The following is a 13564-nucleotide window of genomic DNA, read 5'->3' as shown; positions in this document are numbered from 1 at the left end:
TCTACTGTAGCATGCTACCTTTCTCACCACCACACCACCATCATCACTGTCACCACTGTCATCACTGACGTCACCACCGCCATCACCACCATCACTCTCACCACCACCCTCATCACCACTGTCACCAACATCACCACCATCACCACCATCATCACCATCACCACCACCAGCATCACCATCACCATTACCTCCACCATCATCACCATCACCACCATCATCACCATCACCACCATCATCACCATCACCACCATCATCACCATCACCACCATCATCATTGCCATCCTCATTGTGAACATTTATCCAGTGTTTGATCCATGCCAATCCCTGAACTTAACAGGTTTCAGGTACTATTTTGTTTGCTTATCACAATAGTCCCCCGAGGAACATGAGAAGTGATGTAACTTTCCAGAGGTCATCCAGTTGGCAAAGTGTAGACCAGGTTTGAACTAAGGCTTGTCTGGCTCTGGAGCCCAAGCTTTGTTCTTCTGCCTCTTAAAGATTCTGCAGCAGCCTTAGATAGAGCGTCCTCCTCCTGGAGAAGCCAGGTAGAAAGTTCCAGTACTGGTGAGAGGCATTCCTCCCAGAGACGGAGTAGTGTGGAGCCTCAGATCCTCCGCAGCACCTCCTTCCAGAGCCAGAAATCAGGCCACACCTTTCTGACAGATGGGTGTCATTGTCATTTCCTCATGAAAGCCTGGGTTTCTTTCCTGTGTTTTAAATCACTTCTGCAAAGGCGGACTTCAGGTAATGGGCCTTGTTGGTACATTCAAGGTTGAATACAAGAAAGGCTTCGAAGAGAGCAAGACCCACTTTCACCTACCCATGGACATGGTACACATCAAGCATGCTAAGAAGGCCCAAGCTCTGGCCAGCGACCTGGACTACAGGAGAAAACTGCATGAATACACTGTGCTGCCTGAAGATATGAAGACTCAGTGGGCCAAGAAAGCCTACGGGCTCCAGAGCGAGGTGAGCCCTCACTCACTGCCAGCTCTCTTCCTACATCTCTTTCGGTTGGGCACAGCGACATTTTGAGACTGATTTGGAACCCATGCATGAGTCTGTTACGTGACCCAGAGGACCAGGAAGAACTGCTGAGATGCGCCGGCCCCAGGGAGGGCGGGCGGGGAGGTAGAGCTGTAGATACAGCTGAGATGAGAGAGGCAGGAGGGTGGGAGATTGGGGCTCAGAGCTAGTGCAGAAGGCCAGACGTGTTGGTCATGGCGATGAGCAAAGGGGAGGCAAGTGTTGAAAATGGCAAGTAAATCTTGGACATTGAGCAGGTAGGGAGATACGGTTTTTGGTCACAAAGTGTGAAAAGCCCTCTATTTGGAAGGGCTGTGGTCTTCAGCACTGAGGCAGAAGATGTTCTGCTGGTTACAAGGTGAGCCCAGGGGCTTCCCCCGCAAGGAGATCCGGCCTGACTAAGAAAGACCAGAGGGCAGGTCTACAAATGCAAGAGGATTTGTAGGCGTTTTCTTAACTTGCCCACCGCCTTTGCCCCGCCTGCATCCATGTGTCTGATTACAGCTTGGGTTTTCTCTTGCAGCTGCAGTACAAGGCCGACCTGGCGTGGATGAAGGGAGTCGGGTGGCTGACGGAGGGGAGCCTCAATTTGGAACAGGCCAAGAAAGCGGGACAGCTGGTCAGCGAGGTAACCTGAGCTCAGGCCCTGGTTCCTAGTAGTTCCCAGCCCACGACACCAAGAGCCATCTTTTCCTCTGATGCTTCCTCCGCAGCCCCCGTGCTTGTCCTGAGTATGGCTCAGAGGAGTACCTCTTCATTTTGCACCCGCGGGGCACCCTGGTTAATCTTCCACACACCCCCTTCCACATCCCGGGGAGGTGTTCGTGAGGAGCCTTACCAAGTTACGTAGGGTAGCAGTGGCAGCCAAAGAATAATCCAGAAAGGCTGTAATACCCAGTCGATTAGCACGTGGGAAAATGTGTTTGTCATGTGAGATGAGTGTGCTTCCTCCTGAATCAGAGAGTCTGACGTCTGGAGGTCAGCGTTCTCATGATGCCTGTGCCTTCAGCTCATGGCAGACTCCTCCAGGCGACAAACCTTCGATCCTCTTTCGTGTAAAACAGAGAGTGTTAAAGAGTCCCTGGGGCTCTCCGCCTGGGCTTCTCTTTGCACCACGCAAAGCTGGCAACAGGCAGAGGAAGACTTTTGAAGGGCATTCCATTTGGAAGTGTGACTATTTCAGGAACTCTGGGATCTTCAAAGGGAATTCTTGTTTCAGGACCAGGAGGGCTGAGTCGGCATATCTTTTGCAAATGGTAATAACAGTGATAATAATAGCTGACGTTTGTGGACTGAACAATCATGCAATCTTTGCTGTCATTGATTGACCACTTTGAGTGCGTCGCTTACATGCTGCTTGTTCCTCACAGCGGCCCTGTGTGAGTAGCTACTATTACTCCCTGATTAATATCCTCATTGTAATGAGGAAAGAGACACTCAGAGTCAGGGTTCAAGTAAGTAGCGGAGCTGGGCTCTGTCCCAGTGTGTTGGGCCTGATGCCCCAGCTCTTGACCTTTAGGCGGTATTGCATCCCCGAAGCCCGTTTTGTGAACGATTCTTATTTTTCCACTGCTCATCCTTCTCTCAGACACAGACACACTCAAGGTCAGGATATAGAAATAAAGAAGGTAGACAAAGGAGAGTAACGCTTTAGGGTTCCTGTGACTCAGTTCTTTCAGGCCTGCAGAACTCCAGGTAGAAAAGCTGAAGCCCCATTTGTCTTGGATAAAGGTGCGGTGAGGAGACCCAGCCAGCTGACCTCCAGCCTTAAGAATTTCCATCTGTCTCACTTCCTCAGCCTCCTCATTATTAAGCTCCTCAAGGGTCAGGAAAACAGTACTCTCTTTGCCTTTTTTATGTTTCTGGCGTGCCCTGTACGGGGTGGATTCTTGGCTCCTCAGTTCTTATGATTTGACCAATTACGGAGCCTGGAATAATCAGGAATTTCCATTGGAAGGGCAATTCCTCCGGTTATGTGGTGTAGGAGTGTTCCCATTCAGCACACTGGAATGAGAGAGGAAAATGAGAAGTCTCTTTGGAATACTTTCTCTAGAATTTTTTTTTTCCTAAAGGGGGGAAATTTGGAGTCTTCAATATTCCAAACCCTGGTCTGGGTTCAGGGGGTGCCAGCACTGGGGGGCGGGGCTCATCTTGGCTCTCCCCACCACATGAAGCCTCTGCTCCAGCAAAGCCATCCTTGGCAGCCGCCTTTCCCGTCCACTTTGGCACCTCCAGTGGAAAAGCCAGAGGAACTAACCTCCGGGAAGGACAAGAAGTCCCTATGGGGAGACAGAATTAGCACATTTGAAATCTTGCCAGTTACTTTGTGAGTGTAAGGCGGGGACACTGTAAGGACAAGACCTCGGGGATCTGGGACGCAAAGAAATGGGGAGGGTGAATCCCACCTGACCGCCAGCCTCCCGTCGGTGGCTCCTGGCACCCCCCCTTCTGTACAGCATAGGTGATCCTTGGATAATCATGATGGCACCATGCCCCACGGTGACGACTGATGTGAGCACTTGCTGCGTCCAAGGACTCCACTCAGGAAAGCACAGCATCGAAGCCTCTGCCCCACCCCAGACTGAGACAGCTTCTATTTTTTGTACCACTGTAGCAAGAGCAGCTCGGGTGATTAAGAGAGATGCCCAAGGTCATGAAGCTGGAAAGTGGCAGAGGCGAGATTTGGCCTCTGTCTTCCTGGTTGTAAAGCCCAAGTTCCCTCCGCCTCACTTTTCTTGTGCCAGAGCTCGATTTATAAAATGGATGCATCCCAGGGCCTAAGGTGAAATATAGGGTTTCCTGAGGGAGGAATTCAAGTCCTCATTCAAGAGTAGCAACTAAAAGAGGCTCACAGAGCAGGCCTTCTCAGGGCTGGGTGGTCCCGATTGAGCTGCAGGACCAGCTGTAACTGTCCCCCCACCTGCCCAAGAAGATGTGTGGGTCATTGAAAGTGTGTGTGTGGATGTAAGCACGGTTATGGTGGTGGGGACAGCCAAATCCTAATGCTACTCGGTCCCTTTTCTTTGCAAACAGAAAAACTACAGGCAGAGGGTGGATGAGCTGAAGTTCACCAGCGTGGCCGACAGCTCCCAGATGGAACACGCCAAGAGGAGCCAGGGGCTGCAGAGTGATGTGAGTCCTGAGCCACCCTTTCCCCATCGTGCTGCTGTGTCATGGGCTGGGCATCTCTGAGACAACAGCAGGTGCTGCCCAGGCACGACCCAGGAGCCAGAGAGCCTTTTCTGTAGACAGGCTGTCTCCGGGCACTGGACCCCAGCCCTCCCTGCCTTCCTGCACTTCCCTTCTGTGCTGGTTGTGAGGACAGGTGCCGACTGACGTGGTTCATTCCGCTCTCGGCATTGCCAAGTCTCTTCTTTCTTCTCCTTTCTTCCTCCTCCTCCTGTGTCTCTTCAAAGACTCTGTAATTCTGCAGCCAGTAGAGAATTCTCTTTGAGGAGGGTGATGCAGGCTGCAACATGGGCGGCGTGGTAGAGAAACAGCACGTATGTGACTTACGCATCAGTGTTCAGCACTTCCTGTGCACATGCACCGAGCGCGTGCCGGAGCAGCTATACAGGGTGGCCGGGGCCTTCCTAGTCTTCTTCCTCAAGGTCCAGGTACACTTTCCGGAAAGGAAGCTGCCAACAGAGCTCAGGGTCAGCGGAAAGCCACCATTCGGAAACTGAAATTGGGGGGTGGGAGGGAAGGGCAGAGGGAAAGAACCGAGGGGTAAGTTTTTCATGGAGCAGATGTTCACTTCCGCTGTCTTTTGGGTCACTGCTCGCTTTCCAGGTGTCAGTACCTGTGAATGCGTTGGGATTGATGATGGGGGGTGCAGGAGGCAGAGACTGCTTCTTCTTTTTCTCATTCGGGGAGCCTGGGCTCATCTGAGGCCTCCGGTGGGTTAGGTTCTGTGGCCGTGAACAGCATATGTGGGAACAGCTTGGGAAGGTCAGTGCCTTCTCAAGGGCAAAGTGTGAGGACGGGAACCTTGGCGATGCTCTCCGGTTGGTCCGCTGACCGCAGTCTTCTTGCAGCTCCTCACGGCCTCACCTTCTGCCTTCACCCCTCCTGCCTTAAGCGTCATTTGCGGTCTTCTGCTGGCCAGCGTCTGGTCTGGGCGGGTTTCGTAGCGGACCCCCCCATGCAGGTCACAGAAGCGCCAAGCAGATCGAAAGACCCCCCAGCGATGCCCTGCACCTCCCCCACCTGCTCCTGACCCCGTGCTCTCTTCTGCAGGTGGCCTACAGGGCAGGAAACGAGCAGTCTGTCCATCAGTACAGCATCAGCGAAGGCGAGCCTTTCTTTGTACAGGCCCGAGTCAATGCTGCCAATCTCAGTGAGGTATGGCCCGAGAGAGGGGGCGGCCGTAGGCACTGCTTTCCCACATAGGCGCCTGGTCACCGTGCTGTGTCACCTGGGGTTCCACACATCTGTCATAAACATCTCGTCCCCCGGACCTCGTTCCCTGCCAGCGTTTTAGGGGAAGGGAAGGACCACTTTCCTTAGGAATGAGCTGGCGGGAGACTTGAACCGCTCACTATATAACGGGGTAGGAGGCAGTGGTTTTTCCAGGGTCGCCGTTCGAACAGCAGTAGAGCGTTGCTAGAAGGCGGTAGAACTTGAAGGCATTGGCTCCAAACTGCTTGGGTTTGTTTGGTCCTTGGGTCTACCACTTACTAGGGGTGCGGCCCGGGCTAGTTCTTTGCACTCAGTTGACCCATTGGTAAAGTAAGGGTAACAGTAGTTTCTGTCTCACTGGGTTGTCACAAGGCTTCAAGGAGCTGATATACCGAAAGCCCTGGAAGCAGGGTGCACAAGGCAGCCGTGACCTGCGGACACAAAGCGTGCATGGCCCCAACTCTTCTCCCTGTCTCTTAGCAGGGGCCTTCCTCAGCTCTCCCGCTCAGCTCCCAGGCCTTTGGAGTCCTGATCTGAGTCCTGGGTAGCGGGGATCGTTAGAAGGGGCGACAGGGGCTAAACTGATTCACACACATAGAGAGGGAGCCTTTAGAAGAAAGAACTTGAAGTCTGCAGGTGGGGACAGGGAAGGACATGGAGGAGCAGGGACCAGCCCCAGGTGGACGAGAGGCTGGGGCCAGGGAGACGGCCATACGCAGCTGCAGCACCTGCTGGGCTGAGCGGGATGTGTGCGCAGGGGGTGGGGAACCTTTCAGAAATGTTGCTGGGCGTTTTGCAATGCTCTTCCACCTGGGGCAGGTCTTTGAGACCTCCATGGAGACTCCTAAGTGTTTTTCAAGGCCTCTGGAGTTCAAATTCAGCTTCTTTTGACTGAAGGCCCATGTGTTAGGAGGCCTGAAGGCAGGAACAAGGAGGCCTGGTTGTATTCAGGTTCCCAGGTTTCTGTGGAAGGACGCAATCCGTGTCGGCCTCCTGGAGGGAGTGTCGTGGAGTCTAGGGAAGGCTTCCCACAGGAAGATGACCTCTTTTCTCCTCCATTTCCTCAGAAACTGTATAAGAGCAGCTGGGAAAACCAGAAGGCGAAAGGCTTTGAGCTACGTCTTGACTCCTTGGCCTTCCTGGCAGCCAAAGCCAACAGGGACCTGGCCAGCGAGGTGAGTGGGCGCTCAGCTTGTACAGGGCGCTGCGAGTCCTGCTGTTTTCCATCTAGGAGAGTCAGAAAGGGTCTGCACAGGCCCTTAATCTCCCTGAGCGTCAGGCTTCAATCTGTAAAGTGGGGATAAATAGGACCGCTTCATAGTGAGATCATCCTGTAAGAGCCGAGAGCACACTGCTTGCCACACGTCGGTTTTCGGTAGGGGGAAGCCATGTTAGTGGGAGCAGCGTGAGTAATACTCTAAACGGCTATGTGACAGGTAAACTGATGCCCAGAGACATTCCAGGACTATCTAAGGATGTCGTGGCCTGTCAGCCACCGAGGGTACAGGTCCTGGTGTCAGATGGACCTTGGATAAAATCCTAGCTCCATCCCGTTAAGCATTGTGACTCTGGGAAGGTTGCTTGACCTTTCAAAATCTCAATTAACTCATGGGTAAATTGGCAGTTGCAAAATGCTTATGAAGAAGTGAAATGAACTGACGTGTGTTGAGTGTTCCATCGTCCAGTGCTGGTGACTGGGCGTCTGATGTGAGATAAGGAGCCTAGGCCAGAGTGGAAGGCAAAGTCCGCTAACTGCATCAAGACAGTCTTGCTTCCGAAAGACATGCACGCACATGCGTATACTTCTCTTTATGAATCTATGTAGAGATCAGCTGAACTAAACACTGGCTTGGGGATGCGGCCAATTTACATTCTGACCTAAGGTCCTTATCTCGTTCCTGGTAAGAGCTCACGAACCAGCGCTGGTCTGCAGATGCACTTTGAGGGCGTGGGTTTACACCATGCCTGGCTCACAGTAAGCATTCAATAAACAGCGGCAGCTATGGATACTCTCGCTGTTGGCGCAGGTGAGAGGAGAGCCCAGGTCTCCTGATAATGTTATCCTGTTACAGTTTTTAAGGCAGCTCCATATACATTTTCTTCTTCTGATCCTTATTACTATTGGTCTTCTTCTAAGCGAATATGCTCCCTTGTGCTCCCCATACTCCTAAATGTTTATAGATGCCCCCGTTCTGTAATTTTAGCCCCTTTCTCAAACAGCAGCGGTATTTTGGCTATTCTGTACTATTTTCATTTCTGACTACTTTTTGTTTATGATGTTTTCATTTATTCCCAGAAAGGACACAACAGACCACTTAAATATAAATCCAGGGGCGCCTGGGTGGCTCAGTCGGTTAAGCATCCGACTTCTCACGGTTGATCTCATGGTTCGTGGGTTCGGGCCCCGCATAAGGCTCTGTGCTGACAGCTAGCTCAGAGCCTGGAGCCTGTCTTCGGATTCTGTAACTCCCTCTCTTTCTGACCCTCCCCTGCTCACACTGTCTCTATCTCTCAAAAATAAATAAAACATAAAAAATATCCAGAGAAAGTGAGGTTAAAGAATACAGACAACAGATGGAATATCACCAGGAACTTGGGAATAGACTGTTGTATAGCTGAGCGTTCAGTTTAGTTCTGAGCTTCCTGGCAGCTGAGGTGAAAAGGGAAATAATGAGTAATATTTTATTTCGCTGTTCAATGATAGGAAGTCAACTGTGACACTAATTCTAATAAGATTCTGTTGTATGGCGTTGTTTGGACTTTCACGAAAGTTAACAATGCCTTTAGGAGATGCTAACATACCCCACTCTCTTCTTCCTGTTCAGGTGAAGTACAAGGAAGATTATGAGAGGTCGAGAGGGAAACTGATTGGGGCGAAGGATGCCCAAGGGGATTCACAAATTAGCCACTCGCTGCAAATGTCCAAGCTGCAGAGCGAACGGGAGTACAAGAAGGGGTTCGAGGACGCCAGATCCCGGTGCCACGTCTCCCTGGACATGGCCCACCTCGCGCACGCCCGCAAGGCTCAGCATCTAGCCACCAGCATAGGCTACAAAACAGCATCTCATCACTTTACCGCCCTGCCCACAGACATGAGAGTGGAATGGGCCAAGAAGGCGTACGGCTTACAGAGCGATGTAAGCTCCGCATGTGCACATGCCCGCGTGTGCCAGCCTCGCTGCAACGGCTTTCCCCAGCTTCCCAAGTCGGTAGTTTATCCACCGACACACCTGCTTCCCGGTCCTGGGATGGGGCGTGGGGGACGCAGCTCAGCTTTCCTAATGATTTAACCTTTATTTGAGCTCTTCCCGCTTTGGATGCTATGCCATGTGTTTTCCCTGTTTCGTTTTACTGTGGCGGGGGCAGGGGGGAGACATATTAGTGACATTGGTAACTGTGGCCTGTTCTGGGAGAGCATCTCCCATCCTCCTGTTGGCAGTGTCCTTTTCAGAAAGGGGGCACACGCCCCCCTGAGAGCCTCTCCCCTCTCTCCCGGGTGCCCCTCCGGGCACCGTTCTCCTCCATCTTCAGTGGGCTCTGGTGCAGGAAGGTGGGTGCGCTGAGGAGGCAGGGGTGCGGAGGGCGGTATAGACACGCCCTTCCTGGTAGAGCGGTTTCTGGGGCTCTGGGTGATTCTCGAGTTTTAGAGAAGCGTCCATTTAGATGGCTCTCCATTAAAACGACGCCTTCCCCGGCAAGCAAAGAAATGAGAAGTACCCCCCGCCCCCACCGAGGTGTATTGGAAGGAATCGGCCCCGTGGGAGGCCGCGGGTGTCTTGTGAAATTCCCTCAAATAGCTCCCCACCTGGGTTCCGTTGTGAGTTCTCATTTTCTTCTCCCCTGCTTGTCATTTTAAACAAGAAAACGGGGAAAGCAGACAATGAGGACGTCCCTCTTCCCTAATGAGGGACGAGGCTGCTCCTGCCCCTCCCGCCGCCCCCCCCCAGGCGCCGGTGGGAGGGGCCTAAGGCCACCAGCAGCGGGATGCTCCAATTAAAGGGGAGATTAATTGACATTTTGGAGCCCTACCTGTGACTGTGCAGAAATGGGTAAGACAAAAGCGGCATCTAATTTGACTCAGCCAGCACCAAGGCGACATCTGGGAGCCGTTAATAGCCCTTTAAATGTCTGCGCGCCAAACAATGGCCTGCCTTTTTTTCCCTTTCTCCTTTGTCAGAACCAATACAGGGCAGATGTCAAGTGGATGAAAGGCACGGGCTGGGTCGCCACCGGGTCATTAAATGTGGAGCAGGCGAAGAAGGCAGGAGAACTCATTAGCGAGGTGAGATTTCCTGACAGCGGGCAACAGGCCCGGCTGCACGAGGCGTGTGGCATTTCTGTATAAAATTAAAATAATTTCCACTCAAAAGGCAAAGAAAAAGGCAAAGCTACATGAAAGGCCTGGAAACCCAGACTAGGGCTGGTAATTAGAGGGAAACTACATACCAAACACACACCAGTAGGGGCCCATAGAGCCCTGGCAAAAACAAAGTGGGTGACAAATGATATTATGAATAATAATGACAATCAAAAAGAGCTCAATTGCTACCCACCAACTTACCTTTTTAATGAAGCAACAAGGGAGTGATGATGAAAAGATGCATTTATTGCACCCGGAAAGCTCTTTCCGTGACTTTATGCACATTTTCTCCTCTCTCTCTCTGTCTCTCCTTTCTACCACAGTGTAAACAGTTTTTTGAATATTCACGTGGTGCAGGACACGTGACCTGGGGCTCTCCTGTTGAAGGGTCTCACTTCCAGTTAAATCTCACTGCTGTGTACCTGCAGCCTCCCTCGGACCCTAAGGCGTGATGGTGTGCTGCAAAGAGCCATTCTGCTCACATTTTAGGAGAATTCCATTAAACGGATCTTTTAAAGATTCAATCAGGGTTTCTCAATCTCAGAACTGTCTACGTTCTGAAAACTCTTGGTTGTGGGGTGTCCCAAGTCATGTGGGGTGTTGGGCAGCACCCCTGCCTCCACCCACTAGATGCCAGTAGCACCCTCTGCCCAGTTGTGACAACCCAGACTGTCTCCAGGCGCCGCCGAAAGGTGGAGAACCACTGGACAGACACGCCCCGGAGTTGCCGTTGCCTCATGCTCAAGCGGAGGCTGCACATCCTCGAACAACCCAAATCCTACCTCTGTTCATGTCTGTTGGGGGAGAAACTTGCTCAGAAGGCAAGCGAGAATGTTTTTAGTTGCCTTCAGAGTAACCTGGTCTTTCTAGACTTCCATGGGGGGTGGGGGGGCGGGTGCATGGGGAGATCACCATGGCCGTCACCACAGGGCCTGGTAGCCTTCGTGGTGAACCTCCTGGCACTTTGTTTTGAGAATACTTTCTTACTAAACGTGTAGGTGAAAGAGAAAGACACCTAAGTTGGGTTTTCAAACACACCTGCCCAGCGTTGATATTTTCCCCATGGGAGAATATTCCGGTTAACCTGACATGTCACAGAGCTGGTTCCAGAAGTGGGTACATTTTGATTGGCTTAATTTTTAGGAAATATTAATCAACATTCAAGGCTCAGAAGACCCTGAGACCTCAGTGGACACTCCCCTCAGTAGCTCAGTCTGATTGAGGAAAGGCCTTCTTCAAAGGATGATTTTGAGAAACTTGTAGCAGCACACATCCAGGTGTGAGGACTCATGATCCTCCGCTCTCATCGGGCCCACTCATAAAAGGATGTGGAAAATAAATTATGCACACAATTTAGACTTCAAGACGATTCCTTCATGCATCTAAGCCTGGCATCCAAGGGATCTTTCTGGAACTGTTTATCCCACAGTGGGCTTAATTTTCCACCTCATTTTGCAGACTTACCCAACAAATTGGCTTATCTTCCATGCTTCACACCAGTCTTCAAACTTCAATAAGCCAAGAAAATCTTTCAGCAACTTTCCCTAATCACCTCACTTCTGTTTGGCGCATTTCCAGTTTCGTGTCAAATTGGCTGACCTCTTCATTTTCAGACAGAATGCCACACACTGCTGCAAAAAACCACAAATGCGCACATGCCTGTCCCTTAAAGCAGGAGCCGGCAAACTTTATCTTGTAAAGGACCAGATAGGGACTGTTTTCGGCTTTGTGGGCCACACAGTTTCAATTGCAGCTACTCCCCTCTGCCACTACTGCATGAACACAGCTATAGATGGTGTGTGAGCGAATGAGCATGGCTGTGTTCCAATAAAACTTTATGTACAACAACAGGTGACACAACAGAGGTGGCTGGAGACTGAACCGTGTCTTTAAACAACCCAGGACACAAAAATCAGGAAATGAGGCAGTGTTTATAAGATAATTCTTTGATTTGAGGAAAGATGCACTTCACAATTCCATTAAGAATGCAACGGTTCTAGTCTCCTGGGAATGTATTTGCATTTTAAAAAATAGGAATTAATTTAAGCATGACTTTTAGGATCAAAATTGGGTATCTAGGTCTTTGCCAGCGTTGGAATTCTTGGTGATTCTGTTGGTTTGTTTCCGGTCTTTCAAAATGTATCATCACCCCTTTCAATAATAACGCCCTCCTTCTCATTATTGTAACTTTCTAAAGAATTCTTGCTTACGTTCACTGAACCAGGTTCTAAAGTGATTGGAGAGTTATGATCCCTGACTGCTAAATGCAAGGGCTTTGACTGTGATAATCTCTGCCAAGTCCTTTTGTGGAAGGAAAGCAGCAAGCTTCGATTGATAAATGTAACTTCCCTTCTTGCCTGGGAGACCCAAATGAAGATATGTAAACAACCACAACACAATATCTAAAACACATAAAGAGAATCCTTTCCTAAGCGTACATCCCACAGTATTTTACCAGGATAACCTAATTTTGCGATAGTTTCTTTGCACCAGGTAGAAATACTTTAATGTTAATTGACATGAGGTTATTCTTAAATTGAAACAAATATTAACCTGAAGGCACCGAGGATATAAAGATGGAGGAAGCCGAATAATAATTATGTTCACAAATTCACTCTAATCTCAAGCAACCTATGATTTTTCCCTTTCAAATGGCATGAAAGAGCAGCACAAAATTCACAGCTTTGATCTTTTTCTGCTCAACAGAAGAAGTACCGTCAGCATCCAGCTGCTTTGAAGTTTACCAGTATTAAAGACACTCCGGAGATGGTCCAGGCCAGAATTAGTTATACCCAAGCAGTGGATGTAAGTGATAATATATATACATTATGAACTCTAAGAGTGGGCTCTTCTTTCAACACTGCGATTGAAGCTGAGGGCTCCTTGCCCTGCTCTTTCTGTTGTTCTCAGGATGAAGGAACTCCTTGTCCTTCGCGGAGGCACACCTTAGCAGGGGTGCTTCCTCATTAGGATGCAAATGGGGTGTTATTGGTCCTCAGATGCCAAGTGGGGCTCAGCTACCCCACTGCCCTCATGCTCTCCTGTCTGCCCATTTGCATGTCTTCAAGATTTGTCTGTGGTGGGAGCCCCCCCCCCCCCCCCCCCCCCCCCCCCCCCCTTTTGTTTTAAAGTGTCGTTTCCAGCACTGGAACGCTGGGGGTGAAAATTCTTGGTAGTTGGAAGTCACAGCCCCTGCTAGGGCTCCTTGGGACCCGAGGGCAGGAAGGCAGGAATCCTTGCCCTCCGAAATCCCCCAGAGACTTTGGAAATGATTTGGGTCTTGTGTGCACGAGACTAACAGTGAAGTCGTGTCCCACGTTCCCTTTATAACGTGATCACGTTAACTTTTTTTTTTTTTTACACGTATTTCTTAAATATTTCACCAGTCCGGACTGGTGAATGATCACGTTAACTTTATAACCTGATTCTGAGATCTGGCCTTTTGTCCTCACAGCACGGCCTTCGTTGGAGACTGAATTGAACGATGTGGTCCTAAAAAAACTCACTTTAGGACACGGGTTAACCCCATTTGGCCGATTCTACCGAGAGAGGCCCACGGGTCTTTGGGCAGGGAGGACACGCCTTGTAGATATCCTCAAGGCATTCGACTTGCCTCGAAGAAAATTTACAGCTCTGGGTGGGGACGAGTTTCAGAAGGATCTCTCCTGCTTCCCCATTGACTATATTATTCTGGCTGTGCCTTTTTCAACAGGCATTTGGAAACGTCCTGAATGCCTATCAGAATATGTTACGGGATGATTTACAAACTTAAGGGTT

The 13564-nt window shown here is 50.4% G+C and overlaps 1 protein-coding gene across 3 annotated transcripts in view; it reads left to right on the top strand.

The window, feature by feature from the left end:
* Nucleotides 1–13564, top strand: part of LOC120235359 (nebulin related anchoring protein) — a 70953-nt gene that overhangs the window by 31051 nt on the left and 26338 nt on the right. For 2 of the 3 annotated variants that reach the window (XM_039237656.1, XM_039237655.1), the window contains 8 exons: nucleotides 772–969; nucleotides 1550–1654; nucleotides 4060–4158; nucleotides 5266–5370; nucleotides 6495–6602; nucleotides 8253–8564; nucleotides 9605–9709; nucleotides 12494–12592. In XM_039237656.1, the coding sequence (XP_039093587.1) occupies nucleotides 772–969; nucleotides 1550–1654; nucleotides 4060–4158; nucleotides 5266–5370; nucleotides 6495–6602; nucleotides 8253–8564; nucleotides 9605–9709; nucleotides 12494–12592 (1131 nt within the window). The remainder of the gene's footprint in view (nucleotides 1–771; nucleotides 970–1549; nucleotides 1655–4059; nucleotides 4159–5265; nucleotides 5371–6494; nucleotides 6603–8252; nucleotides 8565–9604; nucleotides 9710–12493; nucleotides 12593–13564) is intronic. The other variant, XM_039237657.1, reaches the window with a different exon arrangement.

Source organism: Hyaena hyaena, unplaced genomic scaffold, assembly GCF_003009895.1.
Source record: "Hyaena hyaena isolate Hyena2069 unplaced genomic scaffold, ASM300989v1 scaffold_128, whole genome shotgun sequence".
NCBI classification, from domain to species: Eukaryota; Metazoa; Chordata; class Mammalia; order Carnivora; family Hyaenidae; genus Hyaena; species Hyaena hyaena.
The sequence above is the reverse complement of the archived record's forward strand: the minus strand, read 5'-3'. Positions and strand labels throughout refer to the sequence as shown.